General features: G+C 46.2%; 1 protein-coding gene across 1 annotated transcript; it reads left to right on the top strand.

Moving 5' to 3' along the window:
- The first annotated feature begins 385 nt into the window (after nucleotides 1-385).
- Nucleotides 386-10,976, top strand: LOC142962851 (progesterone receptor-like). Its single transcript, XM_076103516.1, has 9 exons — nucleotides 386-1,517; nucleotides 2,382-2,518; nucleotides 2,744-2,860; nucleotides 3,267-3,410; nucleotides 4,845-5,051; nucleotides 5,784-5,928; nucleotides 6,943-7,073; nucleotides 7,240-7,391; nucleotides 9,709-10,976. Exons 1-9 carry the CDS (start codon nucleotides 670-672, stop codon nucleotides 9,871-9,873), a joined length of 2,046 nt encoding a protein of 681 aa, XP_075959631.1. The 5' UTR covers nucleotides 386-669; the 3' UTR covers nucleotides 9,874-10,976.
- Nucleotides 10,977-17,631: the final 6,655 nt, after the last annotated feature.

The following is a 17,631-nucleotide window of genomic DNA, read 5'->3' as shown; positions in this document are numbered from 1 at the left end:
GTCCATACAATACAAATACACAGGAAATGAAAACTGATGTAGCTTGCATAACCCCCACCCACAGCTCCCATCACTGCCTGTTACTACATAACAGAAGGCAATATGCCTAAATGAATAGAAAATGGATTTCTCTCAAAAGTCAGTTATTGTGTGGGACAATATGTATTTTATCCAACAACAATTACTACCATGTTTTGTGGATTCAGCCACCGGATACAAACAAGCCTATATAGCCAAACAAAAGTATTGTTTAAATCCCAAATGAACTGGAATAGTCATATTCTGAACAGATGTTCAGTGAGTGTGTTGCCGAGAGCCGTGGCCTGTCACGTTTTTAATCCAGCTGGTTGCTCTCGCGAGACTTGTCAACACGCCAGAGTACAAAATCAAGTTACAGAGTTCAAATCGTTACTCGCAAGTTCTTCGTTGGCGCTGCAGGCGATGAAACGGGTTACTTTGTGTGTAAAGAAAAAAAAAAAAAGAGTGAGTAAGAAAGCAAAAGTTAGCCGGTCCTTCATTTGCGGAGCAGAGTCGGACGGGACGTCCCTACGTCGTCGACAGCTCGGAATTTCATATCCGCAGAAGCATATGACGGGAGTCTCTCAGAGTGTTGTTGTATTTGTTCACCGCGCGACCAGCGCACTGCTTTGAAACGGTCGCGAGACGGGGATGGCTTTTCGCCTTTTGAGCTTGTCCGACTTGGAGGAGAGCTCTTTGATAATGAATCACTGGGATCGGCTGAACACCGCGGACACCTGTGCGTGCCCGACCACGGCAGAGCTCAGCAAAGCCGTGTCAGTGTCATTGGGTTTGGATTCGGTGTATTCTCCGCTCAACAACATGCACCCGTGCTCCGGCGGCGCCTTTGCAGACTTCGACCCGGCCGCGGAGAACGGTTCCCGGAGGAGGGCGCCGGAGTTAGGACCCCGAATTATGGACCCGGAGGGCAGCCGGCTCCTGCTGAGCGGCGCCGACCCGAGGGACGACGAGGACTTTGGAGAAGTGTGCCACGGCGTTACGGAGGTGAGCTGCATGGATCTGCTCCGGTCGGGCGACGCGGGCAGCGCGCAAAGCGAGGCGCGCGTCTCGGCGATATCCAGATATGTCTGCAAGGAATCCAACTTGTTCATGAGCCCGACGGAGCTGCCCGGACCCTCTCAAGTGGACAGACCATACTCCGTGTACTCCGCCGGTCCAAACCTATACAGGGACACGCCGGGTGTGTGGCGCGCGTACAGCAGCCGATCCGAGCCGGAGAGAGGCGGATCCGGCGGACATGATGTCTTGTGTAAATACTGTAATTGCGAGCAAGCCTCTATCGGATCCAGACAGGAATGTCACTGTATCTGGTTCAACAAGGGTGAGCAGGGTGGCAGAGGTGGCGTGCGAGCGGCGATGGCCCAAGGGTACGGCCAAGTGGAAAGTTACCAGAGTGCGATTCCCCAAGAGCAGCTCACTTCGTCCGCCATCAAGACCGAACCTTCAGTTTGGATGGATTGCTCGGATCGCAGTTTCAGGTAAAAAAATGACATAAAGGAAAAACAGATTTTAATGATTTGCTCTAACTTGGTTTACATTGGCATCAAGTCAGGAGGGCAGCCCTGATAAAAGCTACATTCTTTACGTCCACTTAATATAGTCTCATATTTCTTTAATTAGTAATACAAATGCAGAGTCTGGCCTTGTTGGATTTGGTCCATTTTTTTAATTCTTTTTTATTTTTATTTCTTTAAAGTGTTTATTAATTCCATTATATTACTTTAACGCTGCCCTGTCCTTCTGTTTTTCTTCTAATATCTTGATATTACCCTAAAGGGATTCTTGCACTTCTTACAAGGCAAATAAAAAACAAATGCAGTAAACATTTGTTTTGGACCATTTTCAACGTCGAAACCTAGTCCAGCTGCGCCTCGGCATTCAATTGCATTCAACAGCCGCATGTCCTTGGCCAAGTTTGTGTTTCAGCATCAAAGTTCACCCTATCCCTAACTTCCCACTAATACCATGTAATATATCACTATCAACAAGAGATACAGCACCTGCTCTGTGCTTCGGATGGAGGACAATGTCCTGTTTCCACTTCTTTGATTCCTTCCTTAAAATCTGGAACGGCCAACTTCATTTGTTGTTGTATCGTCAGTCCTGGAACAGAGAAATCTCCGACTGTAATTGGAATTAGATTTAGGGAAATAGAACCCCAAATGGCATAACACCCTCTGAGGACATAGTGACTTCAAAGCTTTTTACTATGCCCGTCTCCCTTATTGTTGCCGTCTGAGATGAAAATCTATAACTGTGTAGTAGCTGTGCCTGCTTTGGAAGCCCTTAAAAATAGCCCAATTAATTTAAATGTCTGTGTATGTGTGTGTGTGTGCGTCCAGGCATGACAATCTGTTTCCAGGTGTGTACCTGTCGGACAGGAGAGTGTGCCAGGTGTGCGGCGATGATGCCTCCGGCTGTCACTATGGAGCCGTCACCTGTGGGAGCTGCAAAGTATTCTTCAAGAGGGCCGCCGCAGGTGGGTGTGACAAACACAAACACACACAAAATGAGTCAACTGCTGATTTAATTTCTTACGCCCACTCACAGCAGGGCACAGTGACCTGACATTATGAGGTTGACTTGCTTGTTATCAGTAAACACCCACATATCTTTGCCTTGAGCGGACGGAAGCCGAGACAATGTTGAGCTTGCTGCCCTAAACCCCCCCCCCCCCCCCCCCAACTTTTTCCTGTACCACCAGGTAAGCAGAACCACCTGTGTGCCAGCCGGAACGACTGCACCATCGACAAGCTGAGGAGGAAAAACTGCGCCTCGTGCCGCTTGAAGAGATGCTTCATGTCGGGAATGAGCCTTAAAGGTGAGGGACTGACGAGAAGATCAGAGCGAGAGACCGGGAGAGGAAAGTATGCGTGGTGTGTATTTGGAAAAATGGGGTCAGGGCGATTAGAAAACGTACACGCATTGGATCAGAACATACTAATCAAATGTTCTAGCTTAACTGCAGTGGAACAAATCCATTTCTCCAAAGGTTTCTTGGCCAGTGGCCTTGTGGTTATGATAAGGAACAGCTCCAGTGGCTGACAGTCATTTAAGTATTAGCCCTGTTTATACGATTTCGTTCCAGTTCTTTTCCAGATATTTTTTCCCAGCTATCTGTTGTGTAATAAATCAGACAAAACAACTAGGAAATGGAAGCTTGTTATCTCCTTTTATTTTTGCCCTCATGTGTTCTGCCCGTCTGTATCGTCTGTTGTGGGTTCTAGGTCGCAGGCTGAAGGGAACTGGGCAGGCGAGGAGCGGAGAGGAGGAGCTAGGGCCCGGTGAAAGGGCCGGCAGGAGAGACCTAATGTTGGAGCCAGGATGTGCAGCTGTCAGGGCTCAAAGTGAGGATCGGTGTGCCATACAGGGTTTGTACGGTCATGAAAAACCTGGAAAAGTTTTAAAATGGTTATTTCCAGGTCTGGAAAAGTCCTTGAAAAAAATAAAATCCTTAAAGTTTTGGAGAAGTCATGGAAATGTGTTATATTCATATTTTCATGTCGTTCATTTACGCCGAGTTGCCAGCCAGCGTTTCTCAGATTGGAGTGAGACGAGGAGAAAAGGTGACGTCGTGATCTTCGCAATAGAACATCTTTGATGTGACATGTCGAGTCTTGGCCAATCAGCGTTCAGATGTCTACACCGTCTTTCCCTCCGTTACAGTTTAAGTTCCGTTATGTTCCGTTAAAGTTCAGACTTGCTGGGTTAAGTTGACGTCCACTGCATGCGGAACTTTGTCGACTGTTAACGTTTGTCATTATCGCGATTTAGGAGGAAAAAACGTAACGTGATGAAACATGCAGCCCCCCCCCCCCCCCTTCATTTCAGCGGGTTGCTAATGCAGAGGTGTGTATAGATCACAGCTATTATTTTACTCTTGATAAACTACCATAGCCAGAGTAGATTATCATTTTCATTTTAATAATTTAACTAGATTGAATGCATATTAATTGCAAATAGAAGATAGGCCACAAAACAAAAACAGCTGTACAGTAACAGTGGAAGTTAATATGAAGCCATACAGTAACAGTGGAAGTTAATATGAAGTCATACAGTAACAGTGGAAGTTAATATGAAGTCATACAGTAACAGTGGAAGTTAATATGAAGTCATACAGTAACAGTGGAAGTTAATATGAAGTCATACAGTAACAGTGGAAGTTAATATGAAGTCATACAGTAACAGGGTTCAATGAAAACGAATCACTTTATTTGTACGGGCCGATGGTTCTCGCTACTCTTGCTATCTTTGTTTTTATTTGATCAAAACTTTTGAAAATGAGACCTCGGTCTCAATGGATTTTGTCAAAATAAAGGTTAATATTAATAATAGAGCTGAAATACTGATTCATAACTGAATAATAAATTATTTTTTTGCTGAAAGTAAATATCGTCTTATCACTTAATTGTCTTCTCAGAGTACACCAGAATGCTACATTTTAAAGCTCATATTTAAAATGAAATCTCTAAAGTCTCTCATTCGTTTGTGTCATTTAAGGTATACTGTATGCTTTGGAATTCTCATTGTTAGTTTAAATACGACATTTTCTCACTTTTTCACAAAATGTTTGGTCATGGAAATTTGGTTTAAAGTTATTGAAAAGTCATGGAAATCCATTGGTCAGAATGTGTCTGAACTCTGGCCATAAGCTCCAGTGTCACGCCAACGCAATGCCGAACATATTCCATAAAATATGTCGCAATATTTTGTTTTTAAACTATTTGTATTTGTGTGTGTGTGTGTGTGTGTGTGTGTGTGTGTGTGTGTGTGTGTGTGTGTGTGTGTGTGTGTGTCTGGAGCAGCATCCCAGGCCCTGGCTCTAGGCATCCCCCCGACCCCGCGCTCATGCTTCTCCCTGCTCAGCGTCCTGCAGGCCATCGAGCCAGCCGTGGTCAACGCGGGACACGACCACGCGCAACCAGACAGCCCCGTGTCCTTGCTCACCAGCCTCAATGAGCTGGGGGAGAGACAGCTGGTAACCGTGGTGCGTTGGGCCAAGGCGATACCAGGTAAATTCAAGTCCGGGCCAAGGTGCGTGGCTGCATGCGGGCGATTTCCGCCGAGGCTGCGGGTGATGAATTGTTTTGGTTTCGGCGTAATACCAGACAAACCACATGCTTTGTGTGAGGCCAAGCAAAAAAAAAAACAAGACACTACAAGGTCAGCCGTGTCCTGTTGAGCTAGAGATTGGATAGTCGCTCAGTCGCTTAATGCCGGCTGTGGCTCAGATCGATCGTCCTTTAATCGTACGGTTTGGCGGTTTGATCCCCGGCTCCTCCTGTCCGCACATCCAAGCGCTGAACCCCATGTTGCTCCCCTGGTGCTTCACATCAGTCCCACTGTTCCTAAATTCTTCGCATTGGTTAAACACAGTGGTCAGGCTTCATGTATGTAAACAAGGGAAATTAAGTACACAGTAATTACACAGACGAGGTCAACAGGCACCGGGAAAAAGTCTAGTGTCTGATGCAACATCTGTTGTCATTGTGCAAGGGCTTCGACCTCTTGCTCAAGAGATAACGGGCAGTGCCAGGAGTTTTATGCCAGTCGAACTTCCTCAGTTTGAGCGGCCAATCCCTGTTTGTATATTAGCCACTAGAGGGGGATATGTTCACGTTCAAGCCAAGAGTGGCAGGCTGGAAAAAGGCAGCAATGTACCCACACTGTGGTATTCCTGTTATTAGCCTGAAGTCTTCACATCTGTTATACCCACTTGTGTTATTTAAACGTGTTTTTAACAGGTTTCCGTGACATGCACGTAGACGACCAGATGTCAGTGATTCAGTTGTCATGGATGGGGGTGATGGTGTTCGCTTTGGGCTGGAGGTCCTACACTCTCACCAACAGCTCCCTGCTCTACTTCGCTCCAGACCTGGTTTTCAATGAGTGAGTAACAGAAAGCACTCACTTTACACTCCACACCAAGAGTTCTAATATTGGGTTTGAATTTAAAAAAGGGGGAAGAAGTTCCCCCGTTTCTCAAACAAAGAAGGTTTGTTCGGGTCTGAACAGCCGAGACAATCATAGTGACATTTGGTTTGTTGGAATATCATGAGATTCCACCTGTCACCGCGACTGGAAGTAAAGGCACAGTGGAATACGAGCTTCAGAGGAAGATTTCTGGGTTTTTCTTTTTCTTTATATCACACGATGACGGTAAACAACTTTGTTCTGCTTTCACCATGTCTTTTGTACGTGCTGCTGTACTTGGCCGCAGAGGGATCTCACCTCAGATGAGTTATTCCGTTTCATCTTCACGAAACCATCATCGGTCGCCAAGAACCGCAACGGCATCGAGTCATTTCTTTTTTTGTTTTCTTCAACTTTGACAAGTTTCGATTCGCACCTCAACCTCCTTCAGCCTCTTTGAAAAGAAACCCCGTTTCTGACACCTCGACTCCTGTCTTTTGTCTTTTATTTGTACTTAAAACTTAACGCAGAGTTCGTGAAGCAAATCCACCGCCTCTTATCAGTAAATTGTTTTCGGTGTTGAAGCCGGGTGCTGCTCTGAATGCTAAAGCCAGCCACTGGCCTTCAGAGCCGCTTTCACTCGGCTGGAGTTTCGCGCGAGATTAGCAAAAGCACTCATTCCGTCTGCATCAGACCTCTGTCACTCTATCGGGCTGCCTCTGACCTGCATGGTAATGGTTACGCCTGCCCTCGTAGCTGACCCTCATTTTTCTCTGCCTCTCTGTCGTTCTCTTTTTCCATTACCCGGCTCACTCATTTCTTCTCACCTCTGCTGCTTTTTTCCCCCCTCTTTTTCACATCTGCCTCCATTAATTGTCTTCGTCCTTTCTCTATCTCTCTCTGCCTGCCGCTTTCCTTGAAACTCCTCCACCACCCGGCGCTCCTACTTCTCCTCTCACAGTGTTTTTTTGTTCCCCCTCCTCCTCACAGCCAACGGATGGAAGTGTCCAGTATGTATGAACACTGTGTGAGGATGAAGCTCCTCTCCCAAAGGTTCTGCATGCTGAAGGTCACTCGGGAGGAGTTCCTCTGCATGAAGGCCCTGGTCCTCTTCAGCATCAGTGAGTCCTCCCCGTGGTGGGAGATACGCATCTGAAGTAATAAGTTGAATGTCAACTCTGCAAGTGAAATATGACCATAATAGAGTTCAGCCGTGCTTCAGAGAATTGATGGGATGGATAAAGTCTGGGAGAGTTATTGTCGTGTGCCGGCCTTTTGTGCTCACAGTGCCAGTGGAGGGCCTGAAGAACCAGCGCCATTTTGATGAGCTGCGGACCTCCTACATCAACGAGCTGGACCGCTTGGCCAGCCACTGCGGAGAGACCACCCGCACGCAGCGACTGTTTCAGCTCACGCAGCTGCTGGACTCCCTCCAGTCGGTAATGGACACAATTCGCCTTCATATATATATGGAAAAAAAACAAAAAACACACACACACACTGACTTTGTGAACTATTACATAAATGTGTCGCAGAACTACCGCTCGAGCAGAAAATAGTGCAAAGTGCACCAAATGTGAATTAAAAACAATACCGTGCTAACTTGTGAACTAACTAGGCCGCATGGAGATTTGTTTTGTCATGTCATGGCTGGCTGACTCTGAATCGAGGCGATCAGTTATTGCATTTCAAATCAAGCAGTCTCTTTCAGTGCAGTTACAGACGGACCTACACAGACTGTGATATCATACCGACGACGGTAATGCCTTCTCAACCCGGGGTACATCTCCAGCTTGTGCACAAATCCCCAGAAATCCACCAGGGTTAAACACATACCAAAGGGTCATGTGACTGCTTTGGCTTCTCTCCACTGGTTGCACATCAGGAGGGGAAAATGATGAGTCACCCTCTAGTGGTAGCATTGCCACATTAATAATAACCATAAGGAATTGACACACATAATCTGGCACCCTAAATGTAGTCCCAGTCAACATCATTTAGTACAGGCGGAGTGCTCTCACACACCAACCTGCGTGCTGTACTGACAGGAAACACAGCCGCAGCAAAGCAGGTCATATCTGCAGACGCAAACGTGCTGACGTGCACCATGAGCCGACCACGAGAGAAAATGCTGCTTTAAAACTGCTACAAACTGCTCAAGAGTGCCAGCATGTGATCTCTGAACCGGTTACGTTGGAGAGGGAAGGATGGAATTTAAATTTGTCCAAATAAAAATCCAGAGCAAACTAAATCGATGAAAGAAAAGGAGAAAGATTAACCAAGTGTTGTCTTTGAGAACGAGAGAGTTAATTGTTTACTCGTCTGTTATTCAGCTGCTGGAGACAATTTACAAACTCGTGTGTCTGGAGTGCTTTAAAAAGCCTAAAGTCACAAAGACTGACATTTTGTACATAGATATACATGCTCACACCTCTATCTATATATCTATATATATATATCTATATATATATATATATATAGATATATTACTATTCCTAAACATTACATTTTTCTAAACTGCATTAAAACTAAAAGCTCCCAGTCTATTTTATGGTGACTATATGCCTTCATATGTGTTAACGAATGGTTTTTAATCACCCATGTACAGTATCATTTATTTTTTTGCACATTATTAATTAATTAATTTTATTTAAAAAGGGACCATGTACAGTTTAAAACATAAATGTCACCATTTGATGCACCGTACCAGATTATAGCTTTAAGTTAATTTGCTTGTCCCTGGGCAGGTCGAAACAAGGAAAGCACAACAACAAACAGTACGGGGGAAAGACACAATACAAAGCTACACACAATAGCACAGCATAAATGTAGGTTTGTCAGATAAAAGCAAGTCATAAAGACCGTAAGAATCAAGGTCAGTGAGTACAGAGCGGAGCAGCTTTTAACAGACTCTATAAGCCGGTTTTGAAAGTGCTGATAGAGCAGCAGCTCCTCACATCGTCAGGCAGGGTGTTCCACTGATTTGTGGCTTTTACAGAGAAAGCTGATTGCACCAAATGCAGTGCGGCATCACCCTGCTTCATGCACAGATGTAGCCAAAGACAAAGTCAGTACAACCTGAAAGAAAGCATCATTTCAGACACATTTGTTATTCCCAAAACTGTGCTTCCGTGGATTTGAACTACTTTTTAGAAACGTTGTTAATGGAGATATGAACAAAGACTCTTGGTAGGGATGCGACCACGAGAGGGTGGAGATCCACTGCTTTTGATCTTTAGTGCTACTAGAAGCTTTAATACGAATTGGGTAAGAATTATGCAAGTTTAAAAAAAAACCTCCTCTGTGACATCGGTGGTTGGGGTGTCACCAGAGGAGCTGGAAAGTTTCCTCCCAAAGAGAGCCGAGCTGCAGCCGTTTCAGCAGCACGTCTTTCACTGTGGAGTTTGACTCTTAAAGGCTCAGCTTGGTCAGTGTCCCACTCACATCTGCTAACGCCGCACGAGCTCGAGGGCAGCCGGGGATCGTCTAGCGGGGCCCTTTAGGCAGAAAAGCGGAGTTGATCGAGACTGTACCTCTCGGCTTTGCCCTGCCTGCGGGGCTTAGAGCGTCGCAATGAGTGTCATCTTTTTAAATCGCCTCCCAAAGCTCGTGTCAAAAGACGGGCTTCAATGTCCTTTGCCGTTTCCTATTAAATCCACAGGCTTTGTCCCCCCCCCGCCCCCAACGCCGCACAAACGTCTGCGTTACATCTTTGTCGCTAATAACCTCCATCTTTCTCCTTTCTGCTGTTCTCAGATCGTGAGGAAGTTGCACCAGTTCACCTACGACCTGTTCCTCCGAGCTCAGACCCTCCAGACGCGCGTCAACTTCCCGGAGATGATCTCCGAGATTGTCAGCGTCCATGTGCCCAAGATCCTGTCGGGCATGGTCAAGCCCATCCTTTTCCACAACACCGCCTAAAAAGGAGAGCCTCTGTGTTTGTCCTAATGTGTCGCTCGAGCGCCGGCATCTTTGGTGAGCTAGAGAGGGGTTTGAGATTTTCGGGAGGGGGGGGTGGGGGAGTGAAACAGTGGAGCACAGTGAAAGCTACGAAAGGGCATAAAGCACATTCTTCCAATCTAATTGCATCCACTTTGTTCTTCTAACTGCCTGCTATCTGTATCACACACACACACACACACACACACACACACACACACACACACAGCACATGTTTTTCTGGAGCCGATTTAAAAAAAACACAGCATGCATTCCTACACACAGGCTCATGAACCGCCTGGCATGTAGTCGTCTTCATATTTAACTCACAACGGGCTAGACTTTATTTCAGGAGGCGGAGCCGGTAGTGAGAGAGTGTGCAGAGTTCACATCGCCGTAGCTTGTGTGAGTGTGCGCAGTGGTATGACATTTGCACTAGCTTCTTAACAATGAATGTTATTGTGTGTGTGCACCTGAGATGAGCGCACTTGATTGACAGCTAATAAACGGTTGCGGCGTGCATGCTAACACACCAAGCTGTCTCGCCTGAACACGAAGACATCACTCTCATTCTAATCGATAGGAATAATAGCCGACTAATCGTTTTAGGGGTCCACAAAAACAAAACACGCTTTTAAACTGCAAGTGACTGCATCAATGCCAATTCCAACATGTATATTATTTATGAATGAATCAAAGAGGTCACTCTGAAGAAAATGATTGTCCGAAATACTTGTATGACTCATTAGTCCACTAACTATTGGCAAATTCTTTTTGCTTGTTTTTGAATGCTAAATATCAGTCAAGTGCAATTTGTTTTCCAGAAGGAACATTTCATACTGTTGTGACTTTTCTACAGTTTCTTAAAAAGTGTCCTTCGCAAGTGCTTTGTTGTGTTGTGTGTCATCACGCACTCATTGTAGCTTCTGGCATTTTTCTCAAAAAAAGAAAAAGAAGAAAAAAGGTCCAGCCAAGAATCAGCTCACTGCGTGACAGCTCATCATGTAATAAAAAAAAGGGAAGCATGCGTGTGTATCTTGTTTGTTTGAAACAATAATGGAGGGGGCAGAGTTGACGGGGAATGCACGCGGTCGTATTGCAGCATGCTTAGGGTGGTACAAATGTTTCTCCGCCTACCAAGATTTATTTCAGTCGGCTACGCAGCCGAGTGGACAGACGGGCCCTTTTTAGAAAAGTCTTTTCCACCCTCAGGATTATCCCAGTTGTCCACCCAGCCAGGTAATAGATCACAGCGGGAATCCGGAGAGCATGTCACAGTCAAACGAGGAGGCCCCGGCTGATTTATTTCCTCCCATGGATCCTGCAGGAATCGGCCAATGTCTGCAGCCCTGACACCTCAAACACGCCGCCTGTGTTTTACTGCCATCTAGTGGCCGCTGTCGGATCTGCATCAGCAGTAGAGATGCACAACATCTCTTGGATCCATTGACATTTTGCGTCGTAATGTTATTGGACACGGATCCACGCAATGTTGGAACGGGGTTACCGTTAAATGGTCAGAGTCACGAGAGGGGAGGTCGTAGCATGGAAGGGGACAAGTCAATAAAGGGTGTGTTGTAATCAGAGGCATAGTTAGGGACTATATAGTGAAACTCTTAATAGATCAACATTTTTTAATTCTTATTTATAGAAAGATATCACATCTGTACAGTAGGGCTTAAGAGGAAACGGCCTATCTTTTTGAGAGCCGGTTTATTTTTACATGGTGCGTTTAAAAGCCCCAACTGTAAAAAGCCAGCCTGGCTGTCTGTGTAACCTCTGCCGCCATTTTAACTCCCATTTCCTGAACAACCTCTTTCAACAAGTATTTGTCCCCTCTCATAAATGAATTGGAGCCGAACGACATAGGGTTTTGAAGGACACGCTGAAATATCACTTATTTCTAAATATATTCCCCCGCTATACACATGCCCCTGTGGCTTCCCCTTAAAAGGGAACGGTTGTCTCGTTTGGTTTGCAATGATCAAAAATGTATGCGTTGATGTCGACATTTGAACTTAGCTTGGATTCCATTTGATATCTGTGTTTTCTCCGAGTCTGCTCTGCATCAATATTACATGCCTACTCTAGCAGAAGAGGGATTTTTTTTTCCACAGTCGGGTAACGGTGACCGCAGAAAGCACAAACACACGGACCACAAACAACAAAAGTTGAAACTATTTCCTCATGTGGAGATTAAGGAAAGACTTAACAGGAGAGGGTTTCAACGTGACTCTGGACATGCGAGAGCGAAACGCACAAAAGAAAACAAAAACTCGACGCCGAAGTAACCCAACACTCGCAAATATTCCCGCTCCCGTGGAATTGTGGTTGTCACGTGGCTCAATACTTCTTGCAGGACCCGAGATAAAACCCCGGCGATGATGTCTTTAACGCCAGGTTACCGCAACTCGCGGTTACAGTGACCGGAAAACAATTAAGAGCGCAAAGAGGTGGTAAGATGACACCCCTGAATGGGCCGTTTCTGTGGCCCTTCTAATGGAGGGCCATTCCTACCCAAGCACCAGTCCATTAACAACCAATTAACTTCCTATTAATATTTTACCAGACAGGGCCTCTCTTCCTGACGTGTTTTTAAGGAGCTTTTCCCAGGAGTGTTTGAACATGAGCAGCTTTTAGCAGCAGCATAAAGAGGCCTGTGTAATGGGCTGAAGGAGGAGGAGAGGCAACCCGATAGCACTGAGAGGCTGAGGAGGGGAGAGAGAGAGAGAGGAGAGAGGAGACAGACTCCTGCAGCTGGCATGCCCCGAGCCGGGACCCAAACACAGACACACAAAACGGGGCTAGGGGTCCATGATTTTATGGCCACCACACGAGATCAGACACGAGTAACGGCCTTGTGCCATTAGTGCAATTGCGGGGTATATTTGAAAGATGACAGTACAGAAATGGGAGAGACAGAGAGAGGGGTACGACATGCAACAAAAAAGGTCCAAAGACCGTAATCGAACCCGGGATGTTGCTGTTATATGGGCTGCCACGTGTAACCTTTCGGCTACCGAAGTGCTCCGGGGGCCGATCGTGTTTTGATAGCCGAATTTGTTCCCGATTAGTTTTCTCTTATTTGTTTAAAATTGCAGCCGAGTAGCAGTTTTGCCTGCAGGTTCACCGCAAAATAAAGTCTTAAAACGGCAACATCCACCTGGCTCCTGCTCTGCCCCGAGCTGTAGCGTTGTGCTGCGGTAGGGCTGGTTTGGCTGGACATTTAGAACTAGATTAGGGAAACTCCCTGCCTTGAGACAAAAAGAAAAAGAGAGAGACCATTATGACTACAGCCTGAGGCTACTCCCAACGGATAAGGCATTTGTCTTCACTTGAAAGTATGATTTATTTTTCCACCAGTCAGAAGGGTTATGTTTGTCACCGCACACTGAAAAGGACTTTTTGAAATAGCAGCAGAGGCAGAAATGGAAAACAAAAAAAAACAAAAAGAGAAAAGCTCCACTGCTTTCCTAACGCTCTCTGGAAGACTTCAAAAGACCCTGCTTCTATGGTTACCTTGTTTGAGATCACTTTCGGTCTTCATTAACTTTAGTTAATCATACTGAACCTTGCGTCTAACTTATCAGCAGGAGCAGCATTTGTGTGTTGATGATTAAGAGAAAGAGGGGAATGTGGGGAGGGGGGGGGGATGTGGTTGTATCAGGTTCCCTCCACTGGGTGTAGATGTGGTCTTAGATTTCTCTCTGGGCTGCTGATTAACTGTGTGTGTGTGTGTGTGTGCTGGGAGAGCACTGAGAAGGAGAGGAACTTCAGCTTTAATTTCCCCCAGCTCCAGATATTACACCCCCGCGCTCTCTGTTTTTATTGGAACGGAGAGCAGAAAACACCAAGTGTTTATGAAGCATTAAAACGAGGTGGGGAACTCGAGGGAGGGTGGGACTGTAAATCTATACATTTGGCTCTGTCTCTCCCCGAGCAGGATTAATCCTTTTATGGCGGATTTCGGGTGTTTTACCAAAGAGCGACGATTTCTTGCGAGAAATCATGTTTATCATCTCGACGTGGACGACAGAAGGCTGGAGAAAATACTCCGTTGAGGGGGGGGGGGAGGGAGTGAGAAATGGAGGCAGGACTTTGGAGAGAAGGGGGCACATGCGTGGTGGGGAGAGGAGTCATTTTGGGGTTGAAGGCACAGGAGGAAGGAATTATTGTGCATTACCCTAATGGCCGTTGGAACAAACGGATGGGCGAGGAGACCGCATTACATTCTATTAACTCGGCTTTTGTTGTCCGTGAACTGTTAATGACGTACGAAGGCGAGCGCTGCGCTGCTCTCCAGGACAATGCATGCTCTGTGCTTCTAATTGTTCTCAGGGAAGTGCCGACGGTCTTCGTACCTGGAGACACATTAGCTGGCTCTAATTAGAGTAAATATTCTTCTGGTGCAACACCGGCGCTGCCTCGCCGATCCGACAGCGCCATGTTTTTTTCCTTGCGGGGATGTTCGTGCATCTCCTGGCCCTTCTCTGTAACTCATTCTCCTTCTGTTATTCCCATCTCGATCGTTGCCTTTGCCTCTTCCTCGCACTCAATTCACTCTCCTCTCCTCTTTTTTTTCTTGGGTTTTGTTGCGGCAGCAGTAGAACACCACTAGCTGGGACACAATCACGGTGTCTGCCCATGCTCCAGCCATCTCCCGAGTTCATTATATCTGTAAACAGTATCCGTGCCCTCCGCCCCTCGCCGGTCCCCCTCGTCCCAGCCAAACTCAATGTGACAGCGCTGCCACAGCCCTCATTTACAGCCATCACAGGACAGATTTCCCCCTTCCCCGGCTCCCGTCTTCAGCCTGATAGATGGCACCCCTGGTTTTTTTGTGTTGGTTTTTTCCCCCCCTATACGTGTGCTCGTGACCGTGTTCGCAGCCCTCCATTCATTTTAAGCCTGCATGCGTCTGCGTGTCGGAGCAGGCGAAAGTTGGAACAGAAACATTTTGCTCTGTCAGTACCGATCCTGAAAACAATGTGTTATGATTATTACTGGCTTTGTGTCCTCTCTCTCTCACACACACACACACACACACACACACCATGTTTTCTTTATATTCGGTGTACTCTGCATACATCCCCTCCGACACTCTGCTCGTACTTCCAGAGCGCTGCTCAGTTTTAAGTGCGTCATTTTGAGTAAGGCCTTCCATTTCTGCGGCCGTGCTTATTGGAGCACCCTTGGGGGCAGGAACATCTTCAGCTCGGGAAACATTGCAGCACACACACACACACACACACACACACACACACACACACACACACACACACACACACACACACACTTTATGATATCTTGTCTCTTCTCTCCACTTCTCTCCTCTAAATATTGTACTTCTAATTGTAGCCTCAGGCATCAGTTCTGTCTCATACTGGGAAGGTCAAAACACACACACACACACACACACACCTCTATCGGACCCTCAGAGGATCAGATTGTTTTACGGGAAATCATGTCAGGGGTCAAATGATTGAATTATTAATGGGAGCGGCGCAATAACAATCGTCTATTGTCTGTGGTGATTCCAACGTGATATTCACAGGCCCTTTCTCCACCTAACTTGATACTACCGTGTTACGATCCAAATCCAATAATGCAGACTCTGCAAAAGAAAGCCCCCCCCTCTACTGTTTCATCAGTGGAAGAGAGCGTCTTTAGTCTGCAGCCTTCACAGCGGAGAGTCTCACAGAGTCTGTAGAACCATATCGACATGCTGTGCCTTGTTTCCAAGGACGAGGCAACACATTTCCATCAAACCGGTCATGGTAAAGTAATTCACCATCATAGTGACTCCTTCACCACACACTGGTCTATGAAAAGTGTGTGTGTTTCTTGTGCATATATCCAGTATGTGTGTGTTTGTTTGTGTGTGCGTAATCTGGCAATCCTGACAAAAACTCTAATCTGTTTTTCGCTTTTCACCGCGCCAAATATGGATTTCCGAGCACAACTGCAAATCAACCGAGCAAATGTAAAAGCGCATTCATTGGCTCGCGTTATGGATATGAAAGCGGACAATCCCGTACTCCCACATTTGCATGTGTGAAGCAGCCACACTCGGAGCGCCGCGAGTGTTTTAACCGTGTTCGACAAGCGGGAGATTCGGTTGAAAGAGACGTGTAGCTTTTGTGATGTTTTGAGAGGCGGTTCTCCTTCGTTCCCTCGGGCCCGTTTCTCACAGAGCCAGCGTGGAAATGCGTGTTATTGTAAAGAAAATAGGAAAAAAAAAAAAGCGCCGGGTGATGGATTTTTGACCCGAGTATTTCAGGGTCTGTTTTGAGAATGATCGTAGAGCAACACGGGGGTGGGGGGGCGCATAAGGTCAGCCTCTTTGGCGTTTTTTTATCATTACCAGTGCCAGAAAACACAACTCTTTTTAGCCATCCTAAACACAGCGCGCCGGACACATGGGCTGACAACTTCACTTAGGAGACGGAAATCAAACGGGCTTGTTAATGCAGCTGCTGAAAACAGGCCCATTAGGAGCAGTCACTCCTATTCTTTGTTTTTCCATCATTTGTACTTGCCTTTCTTTTCATCGTCCCTCCCTGTTGGGGCAAAAAAAAAAATTGGAAGAAAAAGGAATGAAACATGTTCGCTTTAACATTTAATGAAGACATTTCTCTTGCACTTAGCTCGGAATGGATATCATAGAGAATAAAAAGAACGAAGAAAAAAAAGGTTGAAATAGGTTTTTTTGGGGGGGGGGGGGGGGGGGGGGGGGGTGTTCGTGTCCCTGAATGAAGGCGCTGCCATGTCTAGCTCCATCGAGCTTGTTTTGAGTCATCATTATGCATTCTCATTACAGCTTAACAGAAGTTTGCCATCTGGAGAAGCGAAGTCCCTCTTAACGGTCCACTCTCCTCCCATTCAAACCCCACAGACAGCCTGCGAGGCCTAAATGAGCTTGAAGACAAAAAGCTCCGTGTAGTACGCTTCTTTTTTTTTTTTCTTTTTTTTTCATGACTTGCCTTTTCCCTCATTATGTCCCCCCCCCCCACTTTATGGGAAATAGAAAACAAAAGACGACCTGTGTAATTACGGCATGACTAAAGCGTAAACATGCCTCGTACGAGGCTACGCTCTCGGCAGCGGGTTAATTGTAACTTTCCTCTGCTCCTTTCAGTGCCTGAGTTATACGATATAGCTCACAGTCAGACACGTGAACATGCATGTGTGCTTAACGTGCAAGCACACACCCACCCACCCACACGGATGCACCCGTGCTGTACGTGTGCATCCAGTTCATTTTCACTTTCTCTCTCTCAGAAACGGGGATGTTTCTCAACGCCGTTTACGGCCTTTTATAGTTTTATAGAGATACGTCAAGTGATATTGCTGCTATTCTCTCACGCATATCACTGCCATATAGTTATAATCTCTGTACTTTGTTCAGTTGAGAAACAAAAAAAGGAAAAATGGACTGACGCAAATCTTTTTATTTTTTTATTTTTTGATCCATAAACAGCCCTTGAGATTGCAGCAGGCTGTGTGTTAACACTACCGTCGGCTACAGAACTTGCCAGCCACAGCCTTCAAGCCTCCTCCGGCAGTTAAAACCACAACACTGCAACCATGAATGGCATCCCGGCCTTGGTCGACACACGCATCATTCCACACATTACTCCCCTCAGCTCTGCTTCTGATGTGTCAGAGAGAGAACTAGCCACTGTTCCACTGTTTTTTTTATTGCTCACACAGCAATGTGTGAGTATATATATGTATGTG

This window comes from Anarhichas minor, unplaced genomic scaffold, assembly GCF_050575085.1.
Source record: "Anarhichas minor isolate MPS153535 unplaced genomic scaffold, ASM5057508v1 ptg000028l, whole genome shotgun sequence".
Lineage (NCBI taxonomy): Eukaryota > Metazoa > Chordata > Actinopteri > Perciformes > Anarhichadidae > Anarhichas > Anarhichas minor.
Note: the sequence above shows the minus strand (reverse complement) of the source record. Positions and strands in the feature narration are given on the sequence as shown.